General features: G+C 33.5%; 1 protein-coding gene across 1 annotated transcript in view; it reads left to right on the top strand.

The window, feature by feature from the left end:
• CCDC146 (coiled-coil domain containing 146) overlaps positions 1–27,290 on the top strand; it is a 166,458-nt gene that overhangs the window by 7,004 nt on the left and 132,164 nt on the right. The window contains 1 exon segment of the mRNA XM_031940214.1: positions 3,948–4,156. Coding sequence (XP_031796074.1) covers positions 3,968–4,156 — 189 coding nt within the window. The 5' untranslated portion in view covers positions 3,948–3,967.

The raw sequence follows: 27,290 nt of genomic DNA, 5'->3' as shown, positions 1-27,290 counted from the left end.
GGGCTTTCAAACAATGCATACCTTTTGATCCAACAGTGCCATTATTAGGCCTATAGATAAAAGAGATCATAAAAAAAAAGGGGGAAAAGACCCATATGTACAAAAATGTTTGTGGTTGTCCTTTTTGTAGTGGCAAGGAACTGAGTGGATGCCCATCAATTGGAGAAAGGCTGAATAAGTATGATATATGAATGTTATGGAATAGTATTGTACTATTAGAAATGATCAGCAGGATGGTTTCAGAGAGGCCTGGAGAGACTTACAGGAACTGATGCTGAGTGAAGTGAGTAGAACCAAGAGAGTGATTTCAAGTAACAGCAAGATTGTGTGATGTGATATAAAAAAGGGGAAAAATTTAGAACAGAAGGTTTTGCAAAGGTAAATTTTAAAAACACATGTATTTGAAAAAATACTATTAAAAAGAAATAAAAATAGAAGACATTGTAAAACAAAGAAAAAAGCAAACAAAAAGAAATGATCTTCCAGAAAAACAAATTTACTTTCAATTCAAGGAAATTATTTGAATGTGGTTTTCACTTCAACTCTATCACTTGAGAAGCCAGTCACCAAGTGACTGAGAAGAAAAGTTGTGCTGTAACCAGAAGTAGGGAAGTCAGAAAAGAGACAGTTTTAGAGAAAAAGAGATATTTTTAGTTTTTGACATGTTGAGTTTTTAAATGCTGACAATATGCAAGCAGAGACATATGAGATTAAGTAATTGAAAATAAAAGGGACACAAAGTTTTGCTGGGATTTTTTTTTATCTCAACAAATCTGTGGTGTTTGCATGCTGCAATTCACTACAATAGTATTAATATAAATATTCAGAAGTGATTACATACTACCAGATTTTCTGGGAACTGAACTCCAAATCATTGATTTTTCTTTTTCTTTTCTTTTCCTTTTTTCCTTCCCTTCCTTCTTCCTTTCTTCCTTCTTCCCTCTCTTTCTCCCTTTCTCCCTCCCTCCTTCCATTCCTTCCTTTTTTCCTTCTTTCCTCTCTCCCTTCCTTCCTTCCTTCCTTTCTTTCTTCCTTTCTTCCTTCCTTTCTGCTGTATCACAAAGAATTACGGTGTAGTGATTGTGATGGCTAAAGGAACAATGAGTACTTGCTTTATTCCTATTTCCATAAATCTTAAATAAGTTAAAAAATAAAAACAGTTTAAGGGAAGGAATACCTAAATTTACATGAGAAAAGAAGAAGGAAGTCTTAGCAAACAATGCAGTTTTTACTGAATAATTGCCTAACTGACCACTATGAAGCTTCCTATTTTTACACCCACACCCACACACACACACACACACACACACACAGAGATAGCTGATTATCTGTCTCTATGCATATATTCAAATATATTTTGCTAGAAAGAGGTTTTTATTAATATTATTTTAACAGCTTAAAAAACAAATGCAACAATGCATCAAGCTTCCTTCCAATTCTCTTTAAACAGAATTAGGTACCACTGTTTAATGTCACTTTTAGGTACAATTAGAATCAGTTGGCATCCCATCCTGAGTTTATGTAATAAAGCTCATACCAAACAACTATTTCCTAATATCAGGCATAAGCATGTAGTTATAAGGAGTAAATACAATAAAAGTTGAGTGAAAAAGTCAGATACAGAATTTGTGGAACCTTACCTGCAGATAACCAGAGTATCTAGTACTGATGGGTCTCTAGTGGCAGTCAGAGAGTTGTGGAAATCCCTTTTGGGTCGGCACAGGTCCTTCGTGAAAGAATTCGCAAACCTGAAGAGTTTTAAGTGGCAAAATGGAAGTTTATTGTTGGATGAGAAGTCAGCTTTACTAGAAAAACTGACTTCTTCAATGGCAAAGTCCTGTTAGGGAAATGGAGACTGGCACTGAGAAGAGAATGTCTTCACAGTGGGCAGGGTCCTGGCAGTTTTGCCAAAGAGGCAAAGCATGCTGCTTTGGACATTCTGCAAAGAAATGAGAGAGCAAAAATCTATTTTATGAGTAGATCTTTGGCGGAGGGACCGGGGGCAGTTTGAACTGATCCGACCAGAATCTCCCAATTGAAATTACTTTTGAAGGCTTGTTCAGCCTGAATTTGAATAGAGATATGGCTATCACTGGAGGTGATTTACCTTAGAAATGGCCGAGCCTGAGAAATGCTGGCTTACAGACTCCATGGAGCCTGAGAGGCCAGGAATCAAAGAGGACAGAATTTCAGAGTGCTAATTTTACAGATCAAAAGGGAACACAGTTTCACACCCCCATCAGTACATCTCATATGGAGCAATGCATGTCATAAATACGCATTTGCACAGTGTTACTAGTCTATGAGGTTTTTGAATTGGAAATAACTAAGTTCTGGCTAGTAACATTTTTCTGGTTTCGTATTTTCATTATCATGATAGATATTGGCAATTAAGACAGGATAATGTGGCAATTAAAAAGGTTTGAGAGACATAACTTCTGACATTAGCAATTACATTGGACCCAAAAAGAAGGTCACTGAAATATTTTTTAGAATGCATTGTTATGACGGAAGTTCAAAAGAAAACATGGATATGCCAGACAATTTTGAAAAGATCATGTGGAATTTATTATATATTTTTAAAAGGTGGCATGAAGTGGTATATACATTTAAAAAGTGGTATTAATCTTTATCAGATTGTTTGCTGTCTTGGGGAACCAGTAAGAGAGTAGAGAGGGAAAAAATTTGGAACAGAGTGTTTTGCAATGTTGAATATTAAAAACTAACTTTGCACATATTTGGAAAAATAAAATAAAAAATGAACATTGTAGGGAAAGGTGATATGAAAGGGAAACAATTTTTTAAAATCTTAAATTTTTGTGTTCATCTGTATAATTCGAAATGCTTATCATTCTTGGTGTTTTAATTCATAACTTTAAAAAATCAGTTGAACCAGGGAAGTGGATAAGATCACTGACAATCTACAGAAAATGCCAGAATGTTGGAGGGCACCATTTAAGTGTAGCCCATTTAATCTCTGAGGTTCCTTCTCCCAATTCCAATTCTCATCAACAAGTTGGATTCCCAGAATTAGACTGACATCTCCCCATCAGGATTCTAGGACTATCCCTGAAGAGTCGATGGTAATTCACTAATCATCTTTATCAGCTCTAGCCCTATGGTGATAACCTCCAGTGAACATCAATTAGCTTATAAAAGGGATATTTGCTAAGGCCAAAAACAGAGCTACAAATATTCCTTTCAAAATAGTAGCATACTCTTACTCTTCCCATAAAAACTTATGAAATCTGTAGAATATGCTGTCATGCTTACAGAGCACTTGCTACAAGGGGATAACTCATAGTACTTTGTTACTGGAAGTCCTTTTTTTCTCATTTGTGGGATATTTAAGAAGTTCCACTTAGATATAATAACTGTGTCCTTTTATCCTCAGTTTATTGGCAGATGTGCCAGGATACTGATGAGGAGATTGGAAATGCAAAATCCTCTAGACTGTTCTGGGTTCCTTAACTCATCCTCTAGCCTAAAGAAGTTGGAAGATATGGCCAAGTATGGAGTCTTTCTCAAAAACCTCTCCCCATGGTGGTTCCTATATTAGAAAGCCACACTGGCTCTAATTTTGGAATTTACTTCTTCTCAGCGCTGGGCCTGATGGCAGGAATAATTATTTTCTGTATGATGTGTTACCCTAGTCAATTCACTTAAAGCCTGTTTGTGTTTTTTTCATCTGTAAAACGAGTAGAAGGAAATTGCAAACACTTAAGTATTTTTGCCAAGAAAAGCCCAAATGAAGTCACAAAGAGTAGGACAGGACTAAAACAACTAAACAATAAAAACATGCTGAGCACCAGGATTACAAAAACAAAACCAAAAAAGGTGGTCTTTCTGTCCTGTATACAGCATTATGCCTTTATTATAAATGAGAAGGTTCTTAAATAATGAATATGGGGGAAATGCATTCATCATTTTTTTCTTTTATTTCTTAGAGTTATGAAAATTATCAAAAATGAATAAGGATAATTCCAGTTCCAGTGATTCTGATGAAGAATCTAAAAAGTCAAAATCTGACAAATCATCCATCCCTTTTATAGAAGCTCAAGCAGAGTTTATTGCTGCCGTCGTACCTACAGTTAATATTCAGGATGAACGTACCATTGACATAACCACATGTCCCGCATTTAAATGTCTAGATGAGGTATGATTTTATTTTTACTTTGTTATAATGTGTTGGGTTAATGATTTTTAAGATTTTTTTAAACCCAGGGATGGGAAGTGAGGGGTGGGAAATAATACCTCCAAATCTTTAATGGATCTTTTCAAAGTGGGATATTCCTTCCAGTGATGTTGATCACAATCCATTCATCAGTACTCAATCTGAAGGACTCTTGTTTATGTCCTTGTGTCAGTTTACCACCAAGGATCCACCTAATATACTATAGACTTTCTTTGAGACTATTTTTAGTCTATATTTAGCATTTTATTTTCCCAGTTATATGTAAAAGTTTTTTACATGTTTTTAAAACTTTGAGTTCCATATTCTCACCCTTCTTCCCCACCCTCACCTCCTTTAAGAAAGTACATGTGAAGTTAGGCAAAACATTTCCAACCAAGTCATATTGTGACAGAAAATATAAATCTCTATTCCCCTTTCCCCCCCCCAAAAAATCCAACACTCGAGGAAAATAAAGTAAAAAAAATATGTTTCCATCTGTATTTAAATACAATCAGTTCTTTCTCAGGGTGTGGATAGCATTTTGCATCATAAATCCTTCAGAATAGTTGTGGAGTAGTACAGAGAATTGCAAAGTCATTCACAGCGGATCATCCCACAAAATTGCTGTTACTTTGGACACAGTACATTTCACTTTGCTTGAGTTCATGGAGGACTTTCCAGGTTTTTCTGAGAGCCTCCTGCTTATTTTCCATAGAACAATAATATTCCATAATAATCATGTGCCACAATTTATTCAGTCATTTCCTAATTGATGGACGTCCCCTCAATTTCCAGTTCTTTGCCCTGAGAAGAGAGGTGCTATAAATATTTTTTGTACATATAGATCCTTTTCCTTTTTTTAAAATCTCTCTTGGGATTCATGTCCAGTAGTGGTATTATTAGGTTAAAGGATTTGCATGATTTTTATAACCCTTTGGGTATAGTTCATAGCTTTTTATCTTTCCTTGAAACTTTTTGATGATGAATGTATACCACTGGAGCACCAACCTATCTTATCTCTCACTTTTTCAATGTGACTGACTCATTTCCCTTTTTGATCAAGCATTTCTTTGAAGACATCCTTTGTATCTCTATGTAGTTCCTCATTTATGTCTTGTAGCTTGCATCTCCTTTGCCTTCTGGGTTATCTGCAACTTCTTTTTTTTAAGATACTGTAGACTTCTACAGCACAGCCATTAAGTATCACCAGAAAAAAAAGATGAGTATTTTTTTAAATAGCCTTTTGTTTCCAAAAATTTAGGATCATTAAAGTTAATTTTGCAGTTTCCTAAAGTAATCCAGCCTGTTCTCCTCCTGTTAATTCTAAGTTCAATTCAGTACACACAGCACACACACACACTTATAGATGTATACACACATATAGACAAACATATAGACATATACAGATTTTTACATATACATAATAAACAGCGCATATGTGTGTTTATATATGTATATACATGTACATACCTATGCATATATATATATACACATATAAATATAAACACATCCCAGTTGATCAACTCTTATATGTTGTCCAGTCAATTGTATATAATAGTCGGAACAATAGCTATTTTTTAAATACCTTTAGTTTTTCTTATATGAAAATTGTAATCAAAGTCTTTGAAACTCATGTAGAAGTTTCTTGAGCATTCTAGAACTTGATGTAGATGTAGTCAGCACAACTTGTCATTCAAACAGGAGCATACATTACCATCTATATCATTCTTCAGCCCAGAGACTATATTCAATCTCCTTTATAACACTGATGACATCTTTCTTTCTTTTTGTGAGAAAGCCATATTTTTTGTTTTCTTTTGTTTCATATTGATACTTTAAAGGATTATCAAGGTTATCTCCATTTTTATTTTTTCCAAGAACTTATAATTTTGACATTAATTGAAGATACCCTGTTGGGGTAGAACCTTTAAGGTAATGTTTTGTTCCACCGAATCAAATATTTGTTTCCCTCAGTAGTCAATAGACAATATGTACAGTAAGGTCTCATATCCCTGGAATCTTTTGACCACCTGTGTGATGGTAATAATGTGTTCTGTAGAATAATGCTTGTGAAAGCTTTGCCATTCCTCTTTTGATAACCCTTATCAAGGATACCTTTAATGAGTTGTCTGTGTAGATCTCATAAAAATGCATGTATCTGAAAATATGGGTTCATAGTTTAGAAGTCTATTTAAAACTTCCTTTTTATTTCAGCTGAAGATATTAATAATGTTTCTCTAGTTTGAAAGCCTTTTTCCAGATATCTCCACCTCCTTTTAGAAAGTTGGGTAAAGAACAAAAAACTTTTCTTTAAAAAAAATGGATTAGGAGTTCAAGCTAAACTTTAAACAAAGACTATTTGTGATTTTTAAAAAGATCTTCATCTACACCATTACTTCAAGTGAATGGGCCTAGGACTTATCCTTCATTCAGAAATGATTGAGAGGATTAATCTCTGGGAGGAGACCATTATAATTATTGAGAGGAGTGATTAAAGAAGGAATCTAGTGATGGATATTTTTTCAGGAATATTAACCCAGAACTTAAATGTTACTTCAAATCACATTGAGCTAGGACAAAGGGACAAGTCTGAGGGCAGAGGGCTGGGGAAAAAAAGGGGACTCTCTATGGTAGATATATTTGGATATCAGATTTTAATATGAATTTTAAAAACTGTTTCCGGCAGACTTGTGCCTATAATAAAGAATAAAATTTTAATACTTTTCTTTAATGTTTATTTGGTTGTTTTTTTTTTGGGGGGGGGAGGAAGGTAATAATAACAAACGGTATTTTTTATCCAAACCTTTCATATCATCTTCCTCCTACAGATACTTTAGCAACTTCAAAATTATTTTGCCACTCAACCAGAATTCTCTGCGCATTTTGTCTGGTCCAACTGCCTTTCCTATCTTTGGTTTTTTTCAATGATAGTTCAATGTCATTTCCTTGTACTTGTCAAGAAGTACATCTGGTCTATGATGTTACAGTCCAAATGTAGACTCTTCATTATAGCTAGTGTTATAGCTAGTGATGAAAAGGGTTAGTATAAATGATTTAGAATTTAGTATAAAGGGTATTATAGTTCTTTTCCATTTTTTCCTATAATCTTCCCAGTTTCATTTTTAAATGCCTTCAGGCTGCCTTTGCTTAGATGGTTCTCTCCCAAGTATTTTGTCATTTTTTAAAAACTTGATCTTTTTTCTAATACTTCTCTTTAAAAAAAAAAAAGTGATGCTGCTAAAAATCTTTATATTCTCAATCAGTATTGTCCTTGGCTGCCATATCTTTCCATATGATACATAAACCAAGTTTTTCTTGGCTAGGACAATCTTTGATTTTCTGAATATGGCAATCAATATGTACTGGTTAAAATTTATATGAAATTGTTATAATTGATAATGAATCTCTCTCTAAACTTTTCCCTCTTTGGGGGTCTCAATATACTCTCCATATTATTTTATTAAATTATATGCTAGAAATATCTATTTTTCACTTTTTCTAACCCTATATTACATTTGATCTTTGCTCTAATAAGGTAATACTCAGACTGTAAGACAGGTGATTCAGGAATGATATCCACATCAGTAATGAATGATTTCTTTATCTGTTAAAGTATAGTTAATTTCAGTTTTATGATGTTATTTGATGTTTATCATGTCTAGTACTTCTTACTTCTTTAAAAATATATATATTTATGATATTATCCATGAAAATTCTAACAATAATAATAGCTAATATTCTTATATCACTTCAAAGTTTACTTAGTCTGTGAGGTCATGTTTTTCTTGTCCTCATTTATGAGTGAGTCCTTCACTTTGAGATCACCAAATATGAAAATATGTATTGATTTAATGTTGAAGATTTTATCAAATTCTTCAGAGAATTTCCCTTCATCCTTGGCAACAGATTTTGTAAGAAATGTAAGTTGCAATTTCTCCCCATGATGGTCTTTTTGCAAATACATGAATACTGCAGTGTAAGATGACTAAATTTCTATGTCAGAGAACAGAGAAGGTCTTTAGTGTGTTTCTCAAATGCCTAGGACCTGCCAGAGATTGCATTTTGCAATAGTACCCCTGAGAACCTAGGTACCCTTCTATACTATGTACAGACAGTATAGTTTTGTGGAAGTGCCTAGAGCTTTATCAAAAATAATTTATTAGTTATATGGGATGTGTACCAGGTTCCATGCCATATCTCAGTAAGTTAAATGAATTTGATATTCTTTCTGCTCTTGGTAATTGACAACAATAATGCAGTCAGAAATACTGTAGAGGGGAATGAATAAACTGTAAAAAAAGTTTATCTTATGTAAACTGTCTTTGTATCCCTAGTGCCTAGTACAGTGCCTTGAATATGGTAGATATTTTTAAAATGTTTGTTATATATATTGTGTATATATTTTCCATAGTACAAATTAAAATATAGCATACTTTATTATAATATTAATATATATTATTAATAAATAATTAGTATTTATGTGTCAGGATTAGTATAATTAGTATTTATGTATCACATCAAAGATTTGCAAAGTTCTCTGTAAAAATTACCCCATTTTATAATATACATGTAAATATTTGTTGATTTTTTTTTTTCTGCTGGACTTGCAATTTCTTTGAGGTGGAAAATTCTGATAGAGAAACTTCCTCTAATGATGTGGAAGACAGTTTATCTGTCACCCTATAAAATATTTTGTTTCCTAGAACACAACGAGGTTAAGCTACTTGTGAGAAAAACACAGCCATAATATGACAGCAGCAGGATGTAAACCTAGAATGTTCTCATTTTTAACACCATCTACACAGTCCTATTAAATTAAATTTATACAGTAAAAAATATGTAAATGGGAAATACTTAGCCAGCTTGTAACCCTGGGCATAATGTCCGGGTCATCTAATGCATCCTGAGTCACTTCCAATCATCCTGACTTTTGTCTTGCCATTGGACCATGATGACCCTGGAACAGTGAGGATGATGACTTTGCACTGCTCTGCCTCACCTAAATCCAATTCACAAGCAAGCCAGAGCATCACCCTATGATGTCATTTGTCCTTTTCAAAAACGAAGAACAAATAATAACTACTAATGGAAAAGAATTCCAATAACATGTATAAGTTTTAAATACAGTTCTGAATTTATATATAAATATATAGGATATTCATATCAGGAATGTCATTTGTGCCAAAGGAAGTATAGTTCACATAAAAACTAAAAACAAATGTTACTACTATAAGATTTATAAATATGTGATCTATACTACAGATTTGTTCATATTCTAGTCATGTCTTATTTAAAATAAAATACTTCTGTTAATAGCTAACCAATTTATAAATAGTACAACAGTTCAACTAATTTTCTAAGGTTCCAGCTGGGGACCATCTCCAATCATCCTCATCTTTGTTTTCCATCGGATAGCTTTGGAGAAGAGGATAAGACCTGGTGACTTTGTACAGCGCAAGCCTCAGTTAAATCTAATTCACTTCCAAGTCATAACATCTCCCCAAAGTCATGGTCCTCTTTGAGAACAAAAGACAAACAATGTGGGTCCAGGAGCAAAATCTAATTGCCAACCAATTTGAATATACATTAAGAAATTAAAAGATTTCTGAGAAAAGGAGGTAGTCATTTGCTGTGACCTTTTCTGCTGTCCACACTGTTAACTATTCCTTTTGGTTTTAGGTCATCTACAATTATGCTAACTATGCCTTTATTCAAATCAGTGATAAAAATGTTAAACACAACAAGATCAAGATATTCCTCCTGAGCAGTAGCCATCAGACTTCCAATCCCAGGACCCTTTTACACTCTTAAAAATTGAGAACTCCACAGAAAACTTTGGTTGAATTTACTGAATTAGAAATTAATATATCTTGATGGTATTATAAAATTTTTTTGACCTCCAGAGACTCCCTGAAAGGATCTTTTTTTTTGGATCCCCAGGAGTTTACACTTTAAGTATAATTGCTCTTCAGTTAATGAATTGAACCAGCTACACCCAGCGAAAGAACTCTGGAAAATGACTATGAACCACTACATAGAATTCCCAATCCCTCTATTTTTGTCTGGCTGCATTTTTGATTTCCTTCACAGGTTAATTGTACACTATTTCAAAGTCCGATTCTTTCTGTATAGCAAAATAACTTTATGGATGTTTATAATACATATATTATATTTAACTTATACTTTAACATATTTAACATGTATTGGTCAACCTGCCATCTGGGGGAGGGCATGGGGGGAAGGAGAAGAAAAATTGGAACAAAAGGATTTGCAATTGTCAATGCTGAAAAATTACCCATGCATATATCTTGTAAACAAAAAGCTATAATAAAAAAAAATTACTGTAGACAAAAAAAAAAAAAAAGAAAAAAAAAAGAATCATTGCTCTTGAGAAATCCTTCCAAGATGTCAGAAAAGTTTTATTGATTAGTCTTTCCAACTGGCTATTCAACTACTTCCAAATCCACCCAGCTGTATTTTCATCCAGCTCTGTTTAACCAGGATTATTCCTCTGCAAAAGAAAAATGAGGTCAGTCTGGCATGATTTTTCCTTAATGAAATGATCTTGGATCTTTTGGTCATCTTTTCCTTTCCTAAATTCTCATTGATCATTGCTTTAATGAAATAATTTTAGATTTTTCCAGGAATTCAGTGTAAGCTCTTCTAATTAAATCACCTACTATGGCTCAGCAATCATATGCATCAATTCTTTCAGTGTCCTGGTATGTAGATTGCCTAACTCTACTGAATTGAGTTTGCCAAGGGCAGCTAGCTATTCTCTTACTATCTCCCTAATTATCTTTAGTTGCAACTCCCTGGTTGTCATTTTTAGTCTATCTTTTCCAATTCAAGGATTATTCTTGGCAGAATAAACAGAAGCTAAATAGAAATCGAGAATTTCTCCCTTTTCTACATCAATACTTATCCCACACTCCCCAAACTATATTCTTATCTTTTCTTTGTCCTTTCTTTTCTCCTCAGCCTAGGAAAATCTCCATCAAAAACCCTTCAAACTTTCCCAACTATTCCATGCTTGTCTCTTTGAATAAATCATGCCATGTGTCACATTTTGGGGTTTTCGTGTTCATCATCCAAGGTTGGTTCTTGTTTACCATCTTCAGAAGGTATCCTTTGTTCCCTGTCCATTCTCATTGGTCTTTTTAGAAAACTCCTATTTCTTTTTTGTGTCTTCAAGAATTTTAATTTTTGAAAACCTTTTGTGCTGCTTAGTCTGATTTCCTCACAGAATTTTGTTCACCATAAACATGCCTATTCTTTCTTTAAACCCTTTGAAATTTGTTCTCCAAAAATAGTCAACTTTCCCCTCTCTCCCCTTTCCTTTACAAGATATTCTAAAATGGAATAGTGATTTGCTGTTCAGTTTCTAACATTTCTACTTCAATAATCAGACCTTTCTTGTTGATGAGACTTATTATGGATCTTATCAATTCTTTATTTGAAGGATGAAATTATTATTATTAAAGAAAAATTAAGGGTTTTATAGCCCTTTGGCAATAATTTCAAATTCTCTCCAAAATGGTTAGATCATTTCACAATTACCAACAATGCTTTAGTGTCCCAGTTTTCCCACGGTCCCTCCAACATTTATCATTATCTTTTCCTGTCACCTTAATCATTCTGAAAGCTGTGAAGTGGTACCACATAGTGGTCTTAATGTACATTTCTCTAATCAATAGTGATTTAAAGCATTAAGTGGGATTTCTACACTTTGTTTCAAAGTATACAAGTTCACAAGGGTAGAATTTGGGAGCTATAGCTAGACAAAAGTGCACATGATTGCAACAAGTTAAAATCAGTCAACATTGTAACATCAACTAGGAAAAACAAAAACAATTATTAATTGGGTTATTAATTATTATGCTACATTATAAGAAGAATGATTTTCAGAAGGTAGAAGATGGGTAATCTTGTTGCTCTTTACCCTAGAGTCTAATCTGAACAATTGTGTTTTATTCTGAGCTCCACATTTTAGGGAGAACAAGCAGTACTATGGCCATTGGGTGCTGATCAGGATAGTGACCAGTCAGGATATAATGCCCTCCAAGGGTCTTGAAGCAACAGTCAAACATGATAACAGTTTTCAGGTATTTTTCAGATTTATTATGTACTTTTAGACTTGTTCTGGTTTGACCCAGTGGGCAGAACTAGGAATGGGAGGCAGGAATTGCAGAGAAGTTGGTTTAAATCTTACATAAGAAATATTTATTGAGGTCTTATTGTTGTGTTAATTTATAGTATAATAGTTCCAGAATGTAGTATTTGATTGCTGTGTTCCTGACTGTGTCTTTGAAGTTTTTTCCTCCTTTAATATATTTAAAATAGGTTCCTTCAATTGAAATAATGACTGTGTCAGCATGATGAAGTCATGAAGTTATAGCAGCAAAACTCCTGGGGCCAAGATCAGATTAAAATGTTATTAGTAGGTGTGTTTAACAAAATAAATAAAAATACAAAAATGCAACATTAATAATATTAACTTTTTGTTTAAGGGGGGAGAGAACGTTTTGATCTTTCTTTATGTCCCTCTGCACCTAGCACATATATAATTGTTAACAAAATGTTTGTTGACTTAACTAAATGATTGATTTGCTGGCTAACTGCTCTTCTCCCTGTCTCATAAATATGTCTTGTGAATTACTGCATCTGTATCTCTGATCATGCAAAAATAACATCTTCCATCATTCTCTTTCTTCCTGACCAATTCCTACATATATTCTTTTTTTTCTATAGCAGTTCTCTTCTATTTTATTGTCTTTAAAGCTTTTTATTTTCAAAACATATGTGCAGATAATTTTTCAACATTGACCCTTGCATAGCCTTGTGTTTCAGATTTTCCCCTCCCTCCCTCTACCCCTTCCCCTAGATGTCAAGCAATTCAATATTTGTTATACACTTACATATATTCTTCAAAGTTCAGCTCAGTTCCCACCTTCTCTTAGAAGCCTGACTATTTAAAACTACACTGATCTCTCACTTCTCTTAATGACAGCACTTATTTCATTACTCATTTGATTCTTCTCATACACCATCTCATCTTGTTATCTTTTATTTAGTATAAATTTTATTTATTTTATACTTTGTCTCTAAAACAACAAAATAACATTCTTTGAATGCAGGCATTATTATAAACTATCTTTGTCCATAGTAATCAATCAGTCAATCAATGTAAGCCTGTCAATGTGATAGGTATTGTACATACAAAGACAATGAGTTAGGCCCAAGGAGTTTGCCTTCATTGGGGAGGGAAATGGAGAGAAGAGAACAACATGTACAAATATTGGGGGGAGAATTGTAGCTGAAGGCATCAATAAAGGCCTTTACATGGGAGGAAATGGTACTTGAGCTGAGTTTTAAAGGAAGCTAGGGATTCTGAAGATCAGAAATGAGGAGAGAAAGTGCATTCCAGTCAAGGCATATGCAAAGGCAAAGAGAGTGGAAATAGAATGACATTTATGAGGACCATAGGATTAATCCATTTATCTGAACTATAAAATGAAGGAAAGGAAGTAATAAATAGTAACCCTAGAAAGGTAATTTAAAGCCAGATTAAGAAAGTCTTTAAATGATAAAAAAAAAAAAATTGTATTTGAGGTCATAGGAAGCTACTAAATCTTGAAAAGCATGGTCAATCCAAAGCAATCCCAATAGATGTTGGACAGAAAATGCCATCTGCATCCAGAAAAAGAACTATGGAGACTGAATATAAATCAACACATGCTATGTTCACTTCTTTTTTTCTGTGTTCTCTCCCATGATTTTTTTTTCCTTTTGCGCTGATTTTTCTCTCCCATGATTCATAAAGCAATGTGTATTAAAAATAAATTTTAAAAAATAACATGGTCAGATACAGATTTTAGCAATTATATAGAGAATGGTTCAGAGAAGTGAGGAACTTGAGGCAGGGTATATCCTACAATGCTTTGAACATATTAATTACTTTATACATATTTATCTTTAATGTTTGTAATTCCCTTGAAGTTAGATCAAGGCTCAAAATATATTTAATCATTTGGTTTTGATTTTCAAAAAGTTTAACTTGTAATATTAACATGTAGTTTAATGCTTCTCTTATTCCAATTTAGGTTTATTCTTGATCCCAGGGATTTTTTTTTTTTTTTTTGCTACATAATTCAGAGTGTATTTCATTTCTGTACCTTCAAAACACTTTCATATGTCATCTGACTTTTAAAATAATTTTATTCCTTAGAATAGAGTAGGATAAATATAATTATATCTGTAGTATAGATATGGAACCTGAGTGGAGAACTATAGAGTGTCTGTTTAAGATTGCAAAGACAGGATTATAACTCAGTTTGATTCCCAGCTCCAATCCATTATGGCCCTCTTCAAACCTGATCTCATAAACTTCCATTCTTAGGATTTAAAAAATAAACATTTTATAACCCATTTCAGATTCCATTTCCATTTAGGGTTTTTTAATGCCAAATTGTGTTTTACACGATTAGTTTGTAGTTTTTGTTCATAAATTACACATGATTCGTGTTGCTTTCAAAAGTACAAGTATTAAAATAATGTTTAAAAATCTAATAAAAAAAAGTATACCAAAAACTACATTATTATTAGTTTCCCTTTTACTTGGCAACCTGACACACGCAATTTTGCAAGGTTCTTTTTAGCTGAGAAGAAACTCTAAACAGGACCAGCGTTTATTAAGGTAAAAAATTAAATTCCATTTTCCAAAAATACTTTTCAGGTTATAATAAGTACATATTTCTTGCATTTTGGAATAAAGAATAAAAAGAAACAACCATTTTATGTGAAAAATAAAAGCCTTGGTTGTTTTGGTGTCTGGAAATATAATTTTACCAGTATAGGGAATACAGTTCCTTTCTACATTGCTGATGGTAATGATAATACATATGTACGTATATGTGTATATGTTCATAATATTTCTCTTCTTGGAACATCACCATGGAGACTAGATGAGGCAAAAATGCTATTCAGCAAACATTACTCAAGTTCTAGGGATATTTTCCTAAGAGAAGGATGGATACATACATAGTACATTTGTACATGTACACATGTATGTATTTGTATGTACATATGTATGTATGTATTCACACAGATATAAACATACCAAAATAAACACATAGTCTATATATAAACTTTAGCCAAGGGACAAAATCTGGTATTTGCCTCAATTTTAACTGTCTTGGAAATAACTATAGTAAAAATATTTGTTCTCTAAAAAATAGAAAATAGAATTAGGTTAAAATAGAGGCTATCATCCCATACAAGGATTTTCTTGGGACAAATGGGGAGAGGAGACAATGGAAGGATTACTTTTTTCATACATACTTTAATATTTTATTTTCCCCAATTACATGAAAAACAATTTTTTATATTTGTTTTTAAATCTTTTGAGTTCCAGATTCTTGCCTATCCTTCCTATGTATACCCCGCTACTGAGGAGACACATATGAAGTTATTCAAAGCATTTCCATAAAAGTCATGTTGCAAAAGAAAACATAGCTCTCCCCCCCCAAAAAAAAATCCTCAAGAAAAAAAGTTATTAAAAAAAGTATGCTTCACTCTGTATTCAGACACAATCAGTTCTTTCTCTGGATGTGGATAACATTTTTTTTCCTAGTAAGTGTAACTTTTTTTCTTTTTTTTTTAAATGACTTTTTATTTTCAAAATATGTGCAAATAGTTTTAAACATTCACATTTGTAAAACCTTGTGTCCCAAATTTTTCTAATTTCCTCCCCATCCTCTCCCCTAAATAACAAATAATCCAATATATGTTAAATATGTGCAATTCTTTTAAATGTATTTTTATATCATGTTGCACAAGAAAAATCAGACCAAAAAGGAAAAAAATGAAAAAACAACAAAAAAGGTGAAAATACTGTATTGTGATCCACATTCAGACCCCACAATTCTCTCTCTGGATGTAGATGGTTCCCTCCATCACAAGTCTATTAGAATAGGCCTAGATTACCTCATTGTTGAAGAGAGCCACATCCATCAGAGTTGATTGTATGATCTTGTTTTTGCCGTGTACAATATTCTCTTGGTTCTACTCACTTCACTTAGTATCAGTTCATGTAAGTTTCTCCAGGCCTTTCTGAAATCTGGAGAGCATTTTTCTTTTTTTTTTTTTATTTAATAGCCTTTTATTTACAGGATATATACATGGGTAACTTTACAGCATTAACAATTGGCATACCTCTTGTTCCAATTTTTCACCTCTTACCCCCCCACCCCCTCCCCTAGATGGCAGGATGACCAGTAGATGTTAAATATATTAAAATATAAATTAGATACACAATAAGTATACCTGACCAAAACGTTATTTTGCTGTACAAAAAGAATCAGACTCTGAAATATTGTACAATTAGCTTGTGAAGGAAATCAAAAATGCAGGTGGGCATAAATATAGGGATTGGGAATTCAATGTAATGGTTTTTAGTCATCTCCCAGAGTTCTTTTTCTGGGCATAGCTAGTTCAGTTCATTACTGCTCCATTAGAAATGATTTGGTTGATCTCGTTGCTGAGGATGGCCTGGTCCATCAGAACTGGTCATCATATAGTATTGTTGTTGAAGTATATAATGATCTCCTGGTCCTGCTCATTTCACTCAGCATCAGTTCGTGTAAGTCTCTCCAGGCCTTTCTGAAATCATCCTGTTGGTCATTTCTTACAGAACAGTAATATTCCATAATTTTCATATACCACAATTTATTCAGCCATTCTCCAACTGATGGACATCCATTCAGTTTCCAATTTTTAGCCACTACAAAAAGGGCTGCCACAAACATTCGTGCACATACAGGTCCCTTTCCCTTCTTTATAATCTCTTTGGGATATAATCCCAGTAGTAACACTGCTGGATCAAAGGGTATGCACAGTTTGATAACTTTTTGAGCATAGTTCCAAACTACTCTCCAAAATGGTTGGATTCGTTCACAACTCCACCAACAATGCACTGGAGAGCATTTTTCATCACAAGTCCTTCAGAGTAGTCTCGGATTATTTACTGAGAATAGCAAAGTTATTCACAACTGATTATCCTACAACTTTGCTATTATGTCTGTAGAAGAGTACATTTCACTTTGCTTCAGCTCAGGGAGGGCTTTCCAGGTTTTTCTTAATGTATTCTGCTCATGATTTTTTTTATAGAACAGTAACCTTTTATTCTAATCACATATTACAATTTATTCAGTCATTTCCTAATTGATGAGCATTCCCTCGATTTCCAAATCTTTGCCCTAAGAAAAGAGCTGCCTTCAATATTTTTTTTTGCATCTAGGTCCTTTTCCTTTAAAAAAAAAAATTTGGGACTCATGCATAGCAGTGGTATTGTTAGGTCAAAGGATATGCATGATTTTATAGCTCTTTGGGTAATTCATTTCTTTTGATCATTTATCAATTGGAGAATGGCTCTTATTTTTTTTTATAAATATGACATAGTTCCCTATACATTTGAGAAATAAGACCTTAAGAGAAACTTCAAAATTATTTTCATCATTACTGTTGCTATTTCCCATCCATTCTTTTCTTTCTCTTTTCCTTTTCTCTGTCCCTTTTCAAAAGTGTTTTGCTTCTGACCAGCCTCTCCCTCAATGTGCCCCTTTTTCTGTCATCACCCTTCCCACTTCTCATATCCTTTTTCTCTCCTATTTTCCTATATGGTAAGATAGATTTCTATAATTATATTGAGTGTGAATGTTATTTCCTCTTTGAACCAATTCTGATGAGAGTAAGGTTCACTCACTCCTCCCCTTCCTTTCTTCTTTATTATAAAAGCTTTTTTTCAACCCCTTTAATGGCAAATAATTTATACAATTCCACTTCTCCTTTTCCTTTTCTCCCAGGAAAATAAAATCCTTTGATTTTATTTATTTTTTTGGACACTATCCCTTCATGTTCAACTCACACTTGTGCCCTCTGTCTATATATACTCCTAACTGCCATAATAATGAGACTGTTCTAATGAGTTACAAATATCATCCTCCCATGTAGGAATGTTGTTAACATTCCTTGTTATCTTGTTAATAAGATAAACCTTGTTAAGTCTCTTTATGATTTCCCTTTTCTGTTTTTTTTTTAAATGTTTCTCTTGAGTCCTGTTTTTGAAAATCGAATTTTCTATTCAGCTCTGGGGTTTTCCTTATGAATGCTTTGAAAGTTCTCTATTTCATTAACTATCCACCTTTCCCCCTGAAAAATTATGCTCAGTTTTGCTGGATAGGTGATTCTTGGTTGTAATGCTAGCTTCATTGTTCTTTGAATATTATTTTCTATACCCTCCAATCCTTTAATGTAGAAGTTGCTCAATTTTATGTTATCCTGACTGTAGCTCCACTATACTTGAATTATTTCTTTTTTGATGCTTGCAATATTTTCTCCTTGACCTGGGAGTTCTGAAATTTGGCTATACTATTCCTGGGAATTTTTATCTTGGGATCTTTTTCAGGAGATGTAGATGGATTCTTTAGTTTGTTTGTTTGTTTTTTTAATTGTTTTATTTTTCTGGTTATACATGTATTATAGTAACTTTTTAAAATACATATTTCTTTATGAATCATGTTGAAAGAGAAAAATCAGAACAAAAGGGGAAAACCGTGAGAGAGAAAAAAAAAACAACAGAAAAAAGAAGTGAACATAGCATGTGTTGATTTACATCCAATATCCATAGTTCTTTTTCTGGGATGCAGATGGCATTTTCTATCCAAAGTCTATTGGGACTGACTTGCATCACTGTAGAACTGAGAAGAATCAAGTCTTTCATAGTTGATCATTACACAATCTTACTATTATTGTGTACAATGTATTCCTGGTTCTGCTTGTATTGCTCAGTCCCAGTTCGTGTAAATCCTTGCAGGCCTTTCTAAAATCAACTTGTTCACTTTATTTTTTATAAAAAAATAATATTCCATTACCTTTATATACCATAGCTTATTCAGCTATTCAACTGATGGGTATCTTCTCATTTTACGATTCTTTGCCCCACAAAAAGGGCTGTTACAAACATATTTGCACATATGGGTCCTTTTCTCTTTTTTGATCTCTTTGGGATACAGGCTCAGTACAGATGTTGCTGGATCAAAGGGTATGCACAGTTTGATAGTCCTTTGGTCATAGTTCCAAATTGCTCTCCAAATGCTTGGATCACTTTACAACTCCACCAACAATTCATTAGTATCCCAGTTTCCCCACATCCTCTCCAACATTTATCTTTTCCTATCATTTTAGATAATTTGAGAGATGTGAGGTGGTTAGGTGGATTCTTTTAATTTCTACAATATTCCTGGGAGTTTTCATTTGGGGATCTCTTTCAGGAGATGCTTGGTGGATTCTTTCAATTTCTATTTTATTTTCTGGTTCTAGAATATCAGGACAGTTTTTCTTGATAATTTCTCAAAAGATGATGTCCAGGCTCTTTTCTTTTGATCTTTGCTTTCAGGTAGACCAATGATTTTTAAATTATTTCTCCTAGGTCCATTTTCCAGGTCAGTTGTTTTTCCAATGAGATATTTCTTTTTTTTCTTCTATTTTTTTTTCATTCTTTTGGTTTAGTTTTATTGTATTTTGATTTCCTAGCTTAACTTCCATTTGCTCAATTCTATTTTTAAAGAATTATTTTCCTCGGTGAGCTTTTGTACTTTCTTTCCCATTTGGCCAATTTTGCTTTTTAATGCATTTTTCTCCTCATTAGCTTTTTGTATTTCCTTTTGCATCACTCTCATTTCTCTTTGCAATTTTTCCTCTGCTTGTCTACTTGATTTTCAAACTCCCTTATACATAAGAAATGTTTGCTGGCTGACTGACTAACTCACATATTCCAAAGAAATAATAGGTCCAATAGCTTTATGTGCTTGCCCAGGATCCACAGAGTAGAGGCTCTCCAAGAATGAGTAACATCATCACTAGAGATTGCCTCGTGCATGATCCCTTAAAATTAAGTGAGGACAAATAAGCAATATCAATAAATTGTCATTAGAATATCCATGATTTATCAAGCCCAGGTATGATAGGTCCCATAGAGAGGAAACCTATGTATTTGAGCTTTCTCTCTTGGTAGATGTTTATAGGCAGTTTTCTGTTTCCCTATTTTTTTTTTTAAGTTTTAAAGGCTATCACACACACACACACACACACACACACACACACACACACACACACCCTGAATCCACAACTGTGGTAATGAATGAAGCTCATTATCTAAATTATCTGAGTTCAGTCGGATGGTTCTGGGCTGAAGAGTTTACTGAAGAACTAGCCTGGCTCTCTACCCAGGTTGCTTGCTTTCTTCTTTTGCTGCTGCCTCTGGGGACCTTTCTATCAGGAGGAGAGTAATATATTTCATCATTAGCTCTCTCAGATCCTTATTGGTCATTATACTGATCAGAGTTCCTAGTTCTTTCAAATTTGTTTATTTATACCTTATTATTGTCACAGTATAAGTTAATCTTGTTCTGTTCACTTCATGGTGCATTAGTTCACACAAATATTTTTAGGTTTCTCTGAAACCATCCCTTCATTTCTTATAGCACAATAATACTCTATCATATAAATATACCATTACTTGTTGAGCCATTTCCCAATTTATGGGCAATGCATAGTCCCATTCTTTTCCACCTCCCACTCCCCAAAAAACTATAAATATTTGTTTGTATATCTTTAGTTAGATTTATTTTGTTTGGAACTAAACTCTCTCTTAATCTGCCTTCCCTCTAATTTCTTTTTCTCTCTTTTCTCTTTTCCTTCTCATTTTCCTGTTGAGTAAAATATATTTCTGTACTCAATTATGTGTTAGGTACCTTATATATGTGTGCATATTTTTCTCTTCTTTGAATACTTCAGATGAAATAGAGGAGGATGTGTTAGTCACCCCCTCCTCCTCATTTGTATAGCTGTATACTTATACATCCTGATAGTGAGATAATTTCTCTTTTCTCCTTTTCCCTCTTCCCCTACTATATTCCTCTTGCCCGCTTTCCATTCCCAATGGAATAGGGATAGAGGGCTAGTCCCCAAAATATATTGGGGTTCTGAATTGGTGTCATGAGTGTCCCAAAAGAATTTGGAAACTTAGATAATTTCTAAATGAAGAGATAAAGTTTTATTAGAATTTTAGTACCAATTAAAAAGAGCTGAATTCCAAGAGAGTAAGATAGCAAAGAGCAGGGAGCAAGTTGGTAAATTGATGGGGAAAACAGAGATAAAGTTGAGGAATATAGAACAGGAATAAATCAAATAGGATAAATGACATGGGAATTAGGCTCACATGATTGGTAAGAAGTTTGGTAATGATCAAAAAACAACCCCCCTTTCTTCTCCCATGAAACTAATAAGTGCTTGTTTGAGTCCAGATGTGAGACTTTTGGATAACAAATTGAACTTCCTTGAAGAATAAAGATACCAAGTCCAACTCTTTTTGACACATTCTCTAAGGTTGTATCACATCACTCCCAACAGCTACATTCCTAAATTGACTACATTATTTCCAAGGCCAGGTAGCCTGGGGCTTATTACCATAACATTCCTCAGGATTACACCACAACACTTAAGATCATCACAACAGAACCATTCCCAGCTCCTGTGTAATTAGAACCCTTCTATGACCCATGATGATGATAGAATTCACAGAGGATTATGAACAATTGATTCTCATCTAGTCTCTTTAATATTTATTAATTATGAACTAACAACTCCTGTATTTCAACTTCAAAGTTTCTATGCAGATTCTATGCAATCTTTTCATTAGGAAGGTTCTCCCATTAAAATGCATTTTGCCCCCTGTAGTTTTTCTTGCTAACATTCTTGGGTCTTATCCAATGACTTTGACATTCATTTGACTTCTGGAATATTATTTTATGATCCTTGCCCTTTGTATTATCTGTTGGTTCTATCATTGTGTTTTCTGACAATCAAATACTGAGTTTTCATAAATCAAAGAAGTAGCATGGTTGCAGGTTGCTGCAAATCTTGAAAAAGTACTAACCAGACAGATTTAGCATAACTTAATTCTTGGACTTTCTCAGTTATAAATCTTGATTTGCATCTAAACACTGAAGATGTGATTGGGCACAGTCCTGGTATCCAGTTGCTGTCCTCATCCCCAGTTGTGTTCTGAGCAACAAATCTGCAGGTCTGCTCTTGTTCCGTAGTTCCTACCCTGATTACTTGCCCTTAGACTTAATTTGTGATTTGGGTTAAGAAAACTAACCCACTATGGTTTCCTCATAGTTTTCATGAACAGAACTCAATATGATGCTCTTCTTAAAATTTTTAGAGTAGTTTTGGGGAGAATTCGAAAGTATTGCTTCATTCTTCTCCACTATCCTTGCTGCTGGTCCTCTGATATTATTTTTTAAAGACTTTTTTTTATCCAATTATGATGTTTTTGCTTTGTTTTTGAAAAGTATATTATTATAATAGTACTTCCTTAACAGTGATTTTTTTAAAAAACCAAAACTTGGAGAAATTTTTCCTTTGCTTTTACCATTATGTAATTCTATAAATACATGTCTTTTTTTAATCATGACCAAATTTTTATTTTTTTTAAAAAAAGAATCGACTTGAAATATTTACAATTAGCTTGTGAAGGAAACAAAATGGGGGGCAAAATAAGGGATTGGGAATTCAATGTAATGGTTTTAGTCATCTCCCAGGTTTTTCTCGTAGCTGGTTCAGTTCATTACTGCTCCATTGAAATGATTTGGTTGATCTCATTTTGAGGGATGGCCAGGTCTATCAGAACTGGTCACATGATTGTTATTGAAGTATATAATGATCTCCTGGTCCTGCTTGTTTCCTCAGCATCAGTTCGTAAGTCTCCAGGCCTTTCAAATCCATTGGTCATTTCTTACAGAACAGTAATATTCCATAAATTCATATACCCTTTTATTCAGCCATTCTCCAACTGATGGGCATCCACTGTTTCAGTTTCTAGCCACTACAAAGAGGGCTCAAAATTCGGCACAACAGGTCCCTTTCCTTCTTTTTGATTTTTTGGGATATAAGCCCAGTAGTAACACTGTGGATAAAGGGGTACAATTTGATAACTTTTGACATATTAAATTGCCTCCAGAATGGTTGGATTCATTCACAACTCCACCAACAATGTATCAGTATCCCCATTTTCCCGCACCCCAACAATCATCATTATTTTTTCCCTGTCATCTTAGCCAACACGGGTGTATGGATCTTAGGTTGTCTTAATTTGCATTTCTCTGATTAATAATGACTTGGAACTTTTCATTGATAGAAATGTTTTTTCTTCATCTGAGAATTTTGTTCATTCCTTTGACCATTTTTTCAATTGGAGTGGCTTGATTTTTTATAAATTAAGTTAATTCTCTTTATATTTTAAATGAGGCCTTTATCAGAACCCTTTTTTGACTGTAAAAATATTTTCCCAGTTTATTTTCCCTTCTAATCTTGTCCATTGTTTTTTTGTACAAAAAACTTTTCAGTTTGGGTACATAAATTTTCTATTTGTGATCAGTAAGATTCTAATTCTTTTTTCATAAATTCTTCCCCTTCCACAGGCTGGAGGTAAACTATCCTGTGTTCCTCTTTTATTTATAATTTCATTCTTTATCCGATCATAACCCATTTTGACCTTATCTTGGGTTCGGTCTTGGTGGAACAATGCCCAGTTCGCCATAAGTTTCCATTTCCCACTTTTTGTCAAACAGTTTTCTTATCCCCAAAAGCTGGGGTCTTTGGTTTTCAAAGACAGTTGCTATAGTTGTTGACTGTTTTGTCCCTTGAACCCAACCATTCCACTGATCAACAATTATTCCTTGCCAATACCAAATGGTTTTGGAACCTGCTCATAATATAATTTTAGATCCTGGTAAGCAAGGCCCTTCATTTGATTTTTTTTTTCCATTAATTCCCTTTGAAATTCTTGACCTTTTTGTTTTTCCTATGAATTTTTTGTTATTTTTCTAGGTCATTAAAATGTTTTGGGAACGATTGGTAAGGCAAATAAAAGATTATTTAGGGTAATATTTCATCTTTATTATATTTCTGCCCTATCCAAGAGCATTTTAATATTTTTCCAATTGGTTAAAGACGACTTAATTTGTGTGAAAAGGGCGTAATTTTGTCATGTTTCTGATTTTCCCTTGGCAGATAGATTCCTAAATATTTTATATTATCAGTAGTTACTTTAAATGGAATTTCTTTGTAACTCTGACTGTTGGATTTTGTTGGTATATAAGAGTGTGATGACTTTTGTGGGTTTATTTTATAACCAGCAACTTTTAAAGTTTGGGATTATTTCAATAACTTTTATAGAATCCTGAGGTTTCTAATTCATCTTATTGTCAAACAAAGAGTGATAATTTGGTTTCCCTTTTCTATTCTTTTCTTTAACTCTTTCTAGCCTTTTCCAAAGTAGCATTTAATACAATATTAAATGGTAAGGGATAGGGGAACCTTGTTTCACTCAGATCTTATTGGGAATGGTTGCAGTTTGTCTCCATTACATATATGTTACTGATGGTTTTAAATAGATGTGCTTTATTTTTTAAGGAAAAGTCCATTTATTCCTTACCCGGTTTTAATAGAATGGATGTTGGATTTTTCAAATGCTTTTTCTGGATCTATTGAGATGATCATTGGTTTTTTAATTTGGTTATTAATATGACCAATTATATTGATAGTTTTCCCTAATATTGAAAGCCCTGCTTCCTGGTATAAACCTACTTGATCATAGTGTATTATCCTGGGGATGATTTTCGTTTTTTGCTAATATCTTATTTAAGATTTTAGCATCAATATTCAAGGGGAATTTTATAATTTTCTTTTCTGTTTTCAACCACCTGGTTTAGGTATCAGTACCATGTCTGTGTCAGAGAAGGAATTTGGAGAACTCCTTCATTCCCTATTTTATCAAATTTTTATATAGCATTCCCAATTGTTCTTTAAATGTTTGGTAGAATTCACATGTAAACCATCTGGTCCTGGGGATTTTTTTTAGGAGTTGTTTAATTCCCCTTTTTTCTTTTTCTGAAATGGATATTCCAATTTACTCCTCCTCTGTTGTCTGGGAAGTCATATTTTGGAGGTACATCCATTTACTTAGGTTATCAAATTTATTGGCAAAAAGTTGAGCAAAATAACTCCTTTTTTTCCAATTTCCCTTCATTGGTGGAAAGTTTCCTTTTCATTTTAAGACTACTAATTTCATTTTCCTTCCTCCTTTTTTCTAATCAGATTTACCAAAGGCTTGTCTATTTTATTGGCTTTTTCATAGAACCAACTCTTAGTTTTATTAATTAGTTCAATAGTTTTTTTTTTACTTTCAATATTTTTATAAATACATGTCTTAATGAATCAACACGACACGAGCATTTCTCCTTGCTGCTATACTGCATTTTCTCTTCAAGAATACTTCCTAATCTTGTCCACTCCAAAAAATTTGAGTTAGCACTTTTTACAACCAGGATCCAATCTGTTTTTCCAACATCACTGAAAAGTATTCTCCTTCCATCACTCTATATAATCTTACCAAATATGACTTGGTTTTTTGTTGCTCCATCTCCCATTTCTATATCTGAAATGCACTATTTTTACCTTAAAGAATTCATCTCTTTCTTTATGATAACAGCTCAAACCCTATTTCCTACATAAAGTGTTTCATGATACCCCCCCCCCCCAATGCTAGTATATTCTCTCCCAGAGAATCTTGTATTTAATTATGTTATGTATGTAGATGTGTATAATATACATAAATATATATTTTAAATTTATATTTAAGCTGCATGTATTTTATATGTATTTGTTGCCTCCCTCATTAGAATGTAAACTCATTGTAAACTGTGATTATTTCATTCTTTTCACTTAAAATCCCATTAATTATCACAATGCCTAGCATAGAATAGGTGCTTGATAGATTGTTTGATTGATTACTAGATACAAAACCTCTTTACATAATCTATCTTTCTTTTAATCCTATCCTCACCAGAACCTCTTCATTTATCACTTGGAGTATTACAATAGCCTTTTTTTGGGAGGGTAAATGAAAGGTAATTGGGGTTAGATGACTTGCCCAGAGAACCACAGCTAGTGTCTGAATTTAGATTTGAACTTGGGTCCTTCTGATTCCACAGCCAATGCCCTATCCACTGAGCCCTCAAATAGCCTCTTAACTATGACTCTCTCTACAATACATCCTCCATACAGTTGTCAAAATAATACTTCTAAAGCACAGGTCTGAACATGTTCACTGTGCTGTTCAAGAAACACTGGGAGCACTCTCTTGTCTCTAGGATAAAATACCATCTCTCTTGTTTGACAATGAAAGCTCTTCTTAATACAAGTTCAGTCTACTTTCCCACACTTCTCACCTAGTGCTCTCCCTCATACAATCTGCATTCTAATCAAATTGACTCACTGGCTGACAGTGGCTGTCTCCATCCCTGTGTCTTAGCTACCTTCTCATATATGAAATACACATCTGTAGTTCAGATATTGCACACATTATGTTATCTCTTGTTGTCCTTTCCTGATCTCATCAGCTACTTCTCCCAAATTCCCTTGTGTTTACTCTGTATATCTTTTATATTTACTTGTATTTACTCTGTGCTTTTTTATATTTATTTGTATGTTTACATACTGTTTATTCCTAAAAAGTGTAGTTTCCTTGAGGGTCAAAAGACTATTTCATTTCTATTTTTGTATCCTTGGTGCCTAATATAGTAGCCAGCCTACTTAGACATTTAATAAATGCTCATTGATGGAGAAACAACAAAATGTTCCTGAGCCTTGCATGAATGTTTCAATTCAGCAGTGTGGAAAATAATGTCTCACAAGACTTGCACATACAGCTCAATACAATTCCCAAAAAATTTGAAGTTCAGATATTGCAGATATTTCATATATTATTATAAAGCAAGATTTTTCTTCTTTTTTGCCCTTTTGTTGATTTCTTGTTCAGTCATGTCCAACTCTGTGTGACTTCTTTGGGGTGTTATTTTGGGGTATTTCCTTTTGGTGAAGATACTAGAATAGGTTGCCATTTCTTTCTCCAGTGGATTAAGGTAAACAAATTAAGTTTTGCTCAGGGTCACATAGATAGTGTTAGAGGTTGTATTTGAACTCAGGTCTA

Source organism: Sarcophilus harrisii, chromosome 5 (assembly GCF_902635505.1).
Source record: "Sarcophilus harrisii chromosome 5, mSarHar1.11, whole genome shotgun sequence".
Classification (NCBI taxonomy): Eukaryota; Metazoa; Chordata; class Mammalia; order Dasyuromorphia; family Dasyuridae; genus Sarcophilus; species Sarcophilus harrisii.
This window is presented reverse-complemented; position numbering and strand designations above follow the sequence as displayed.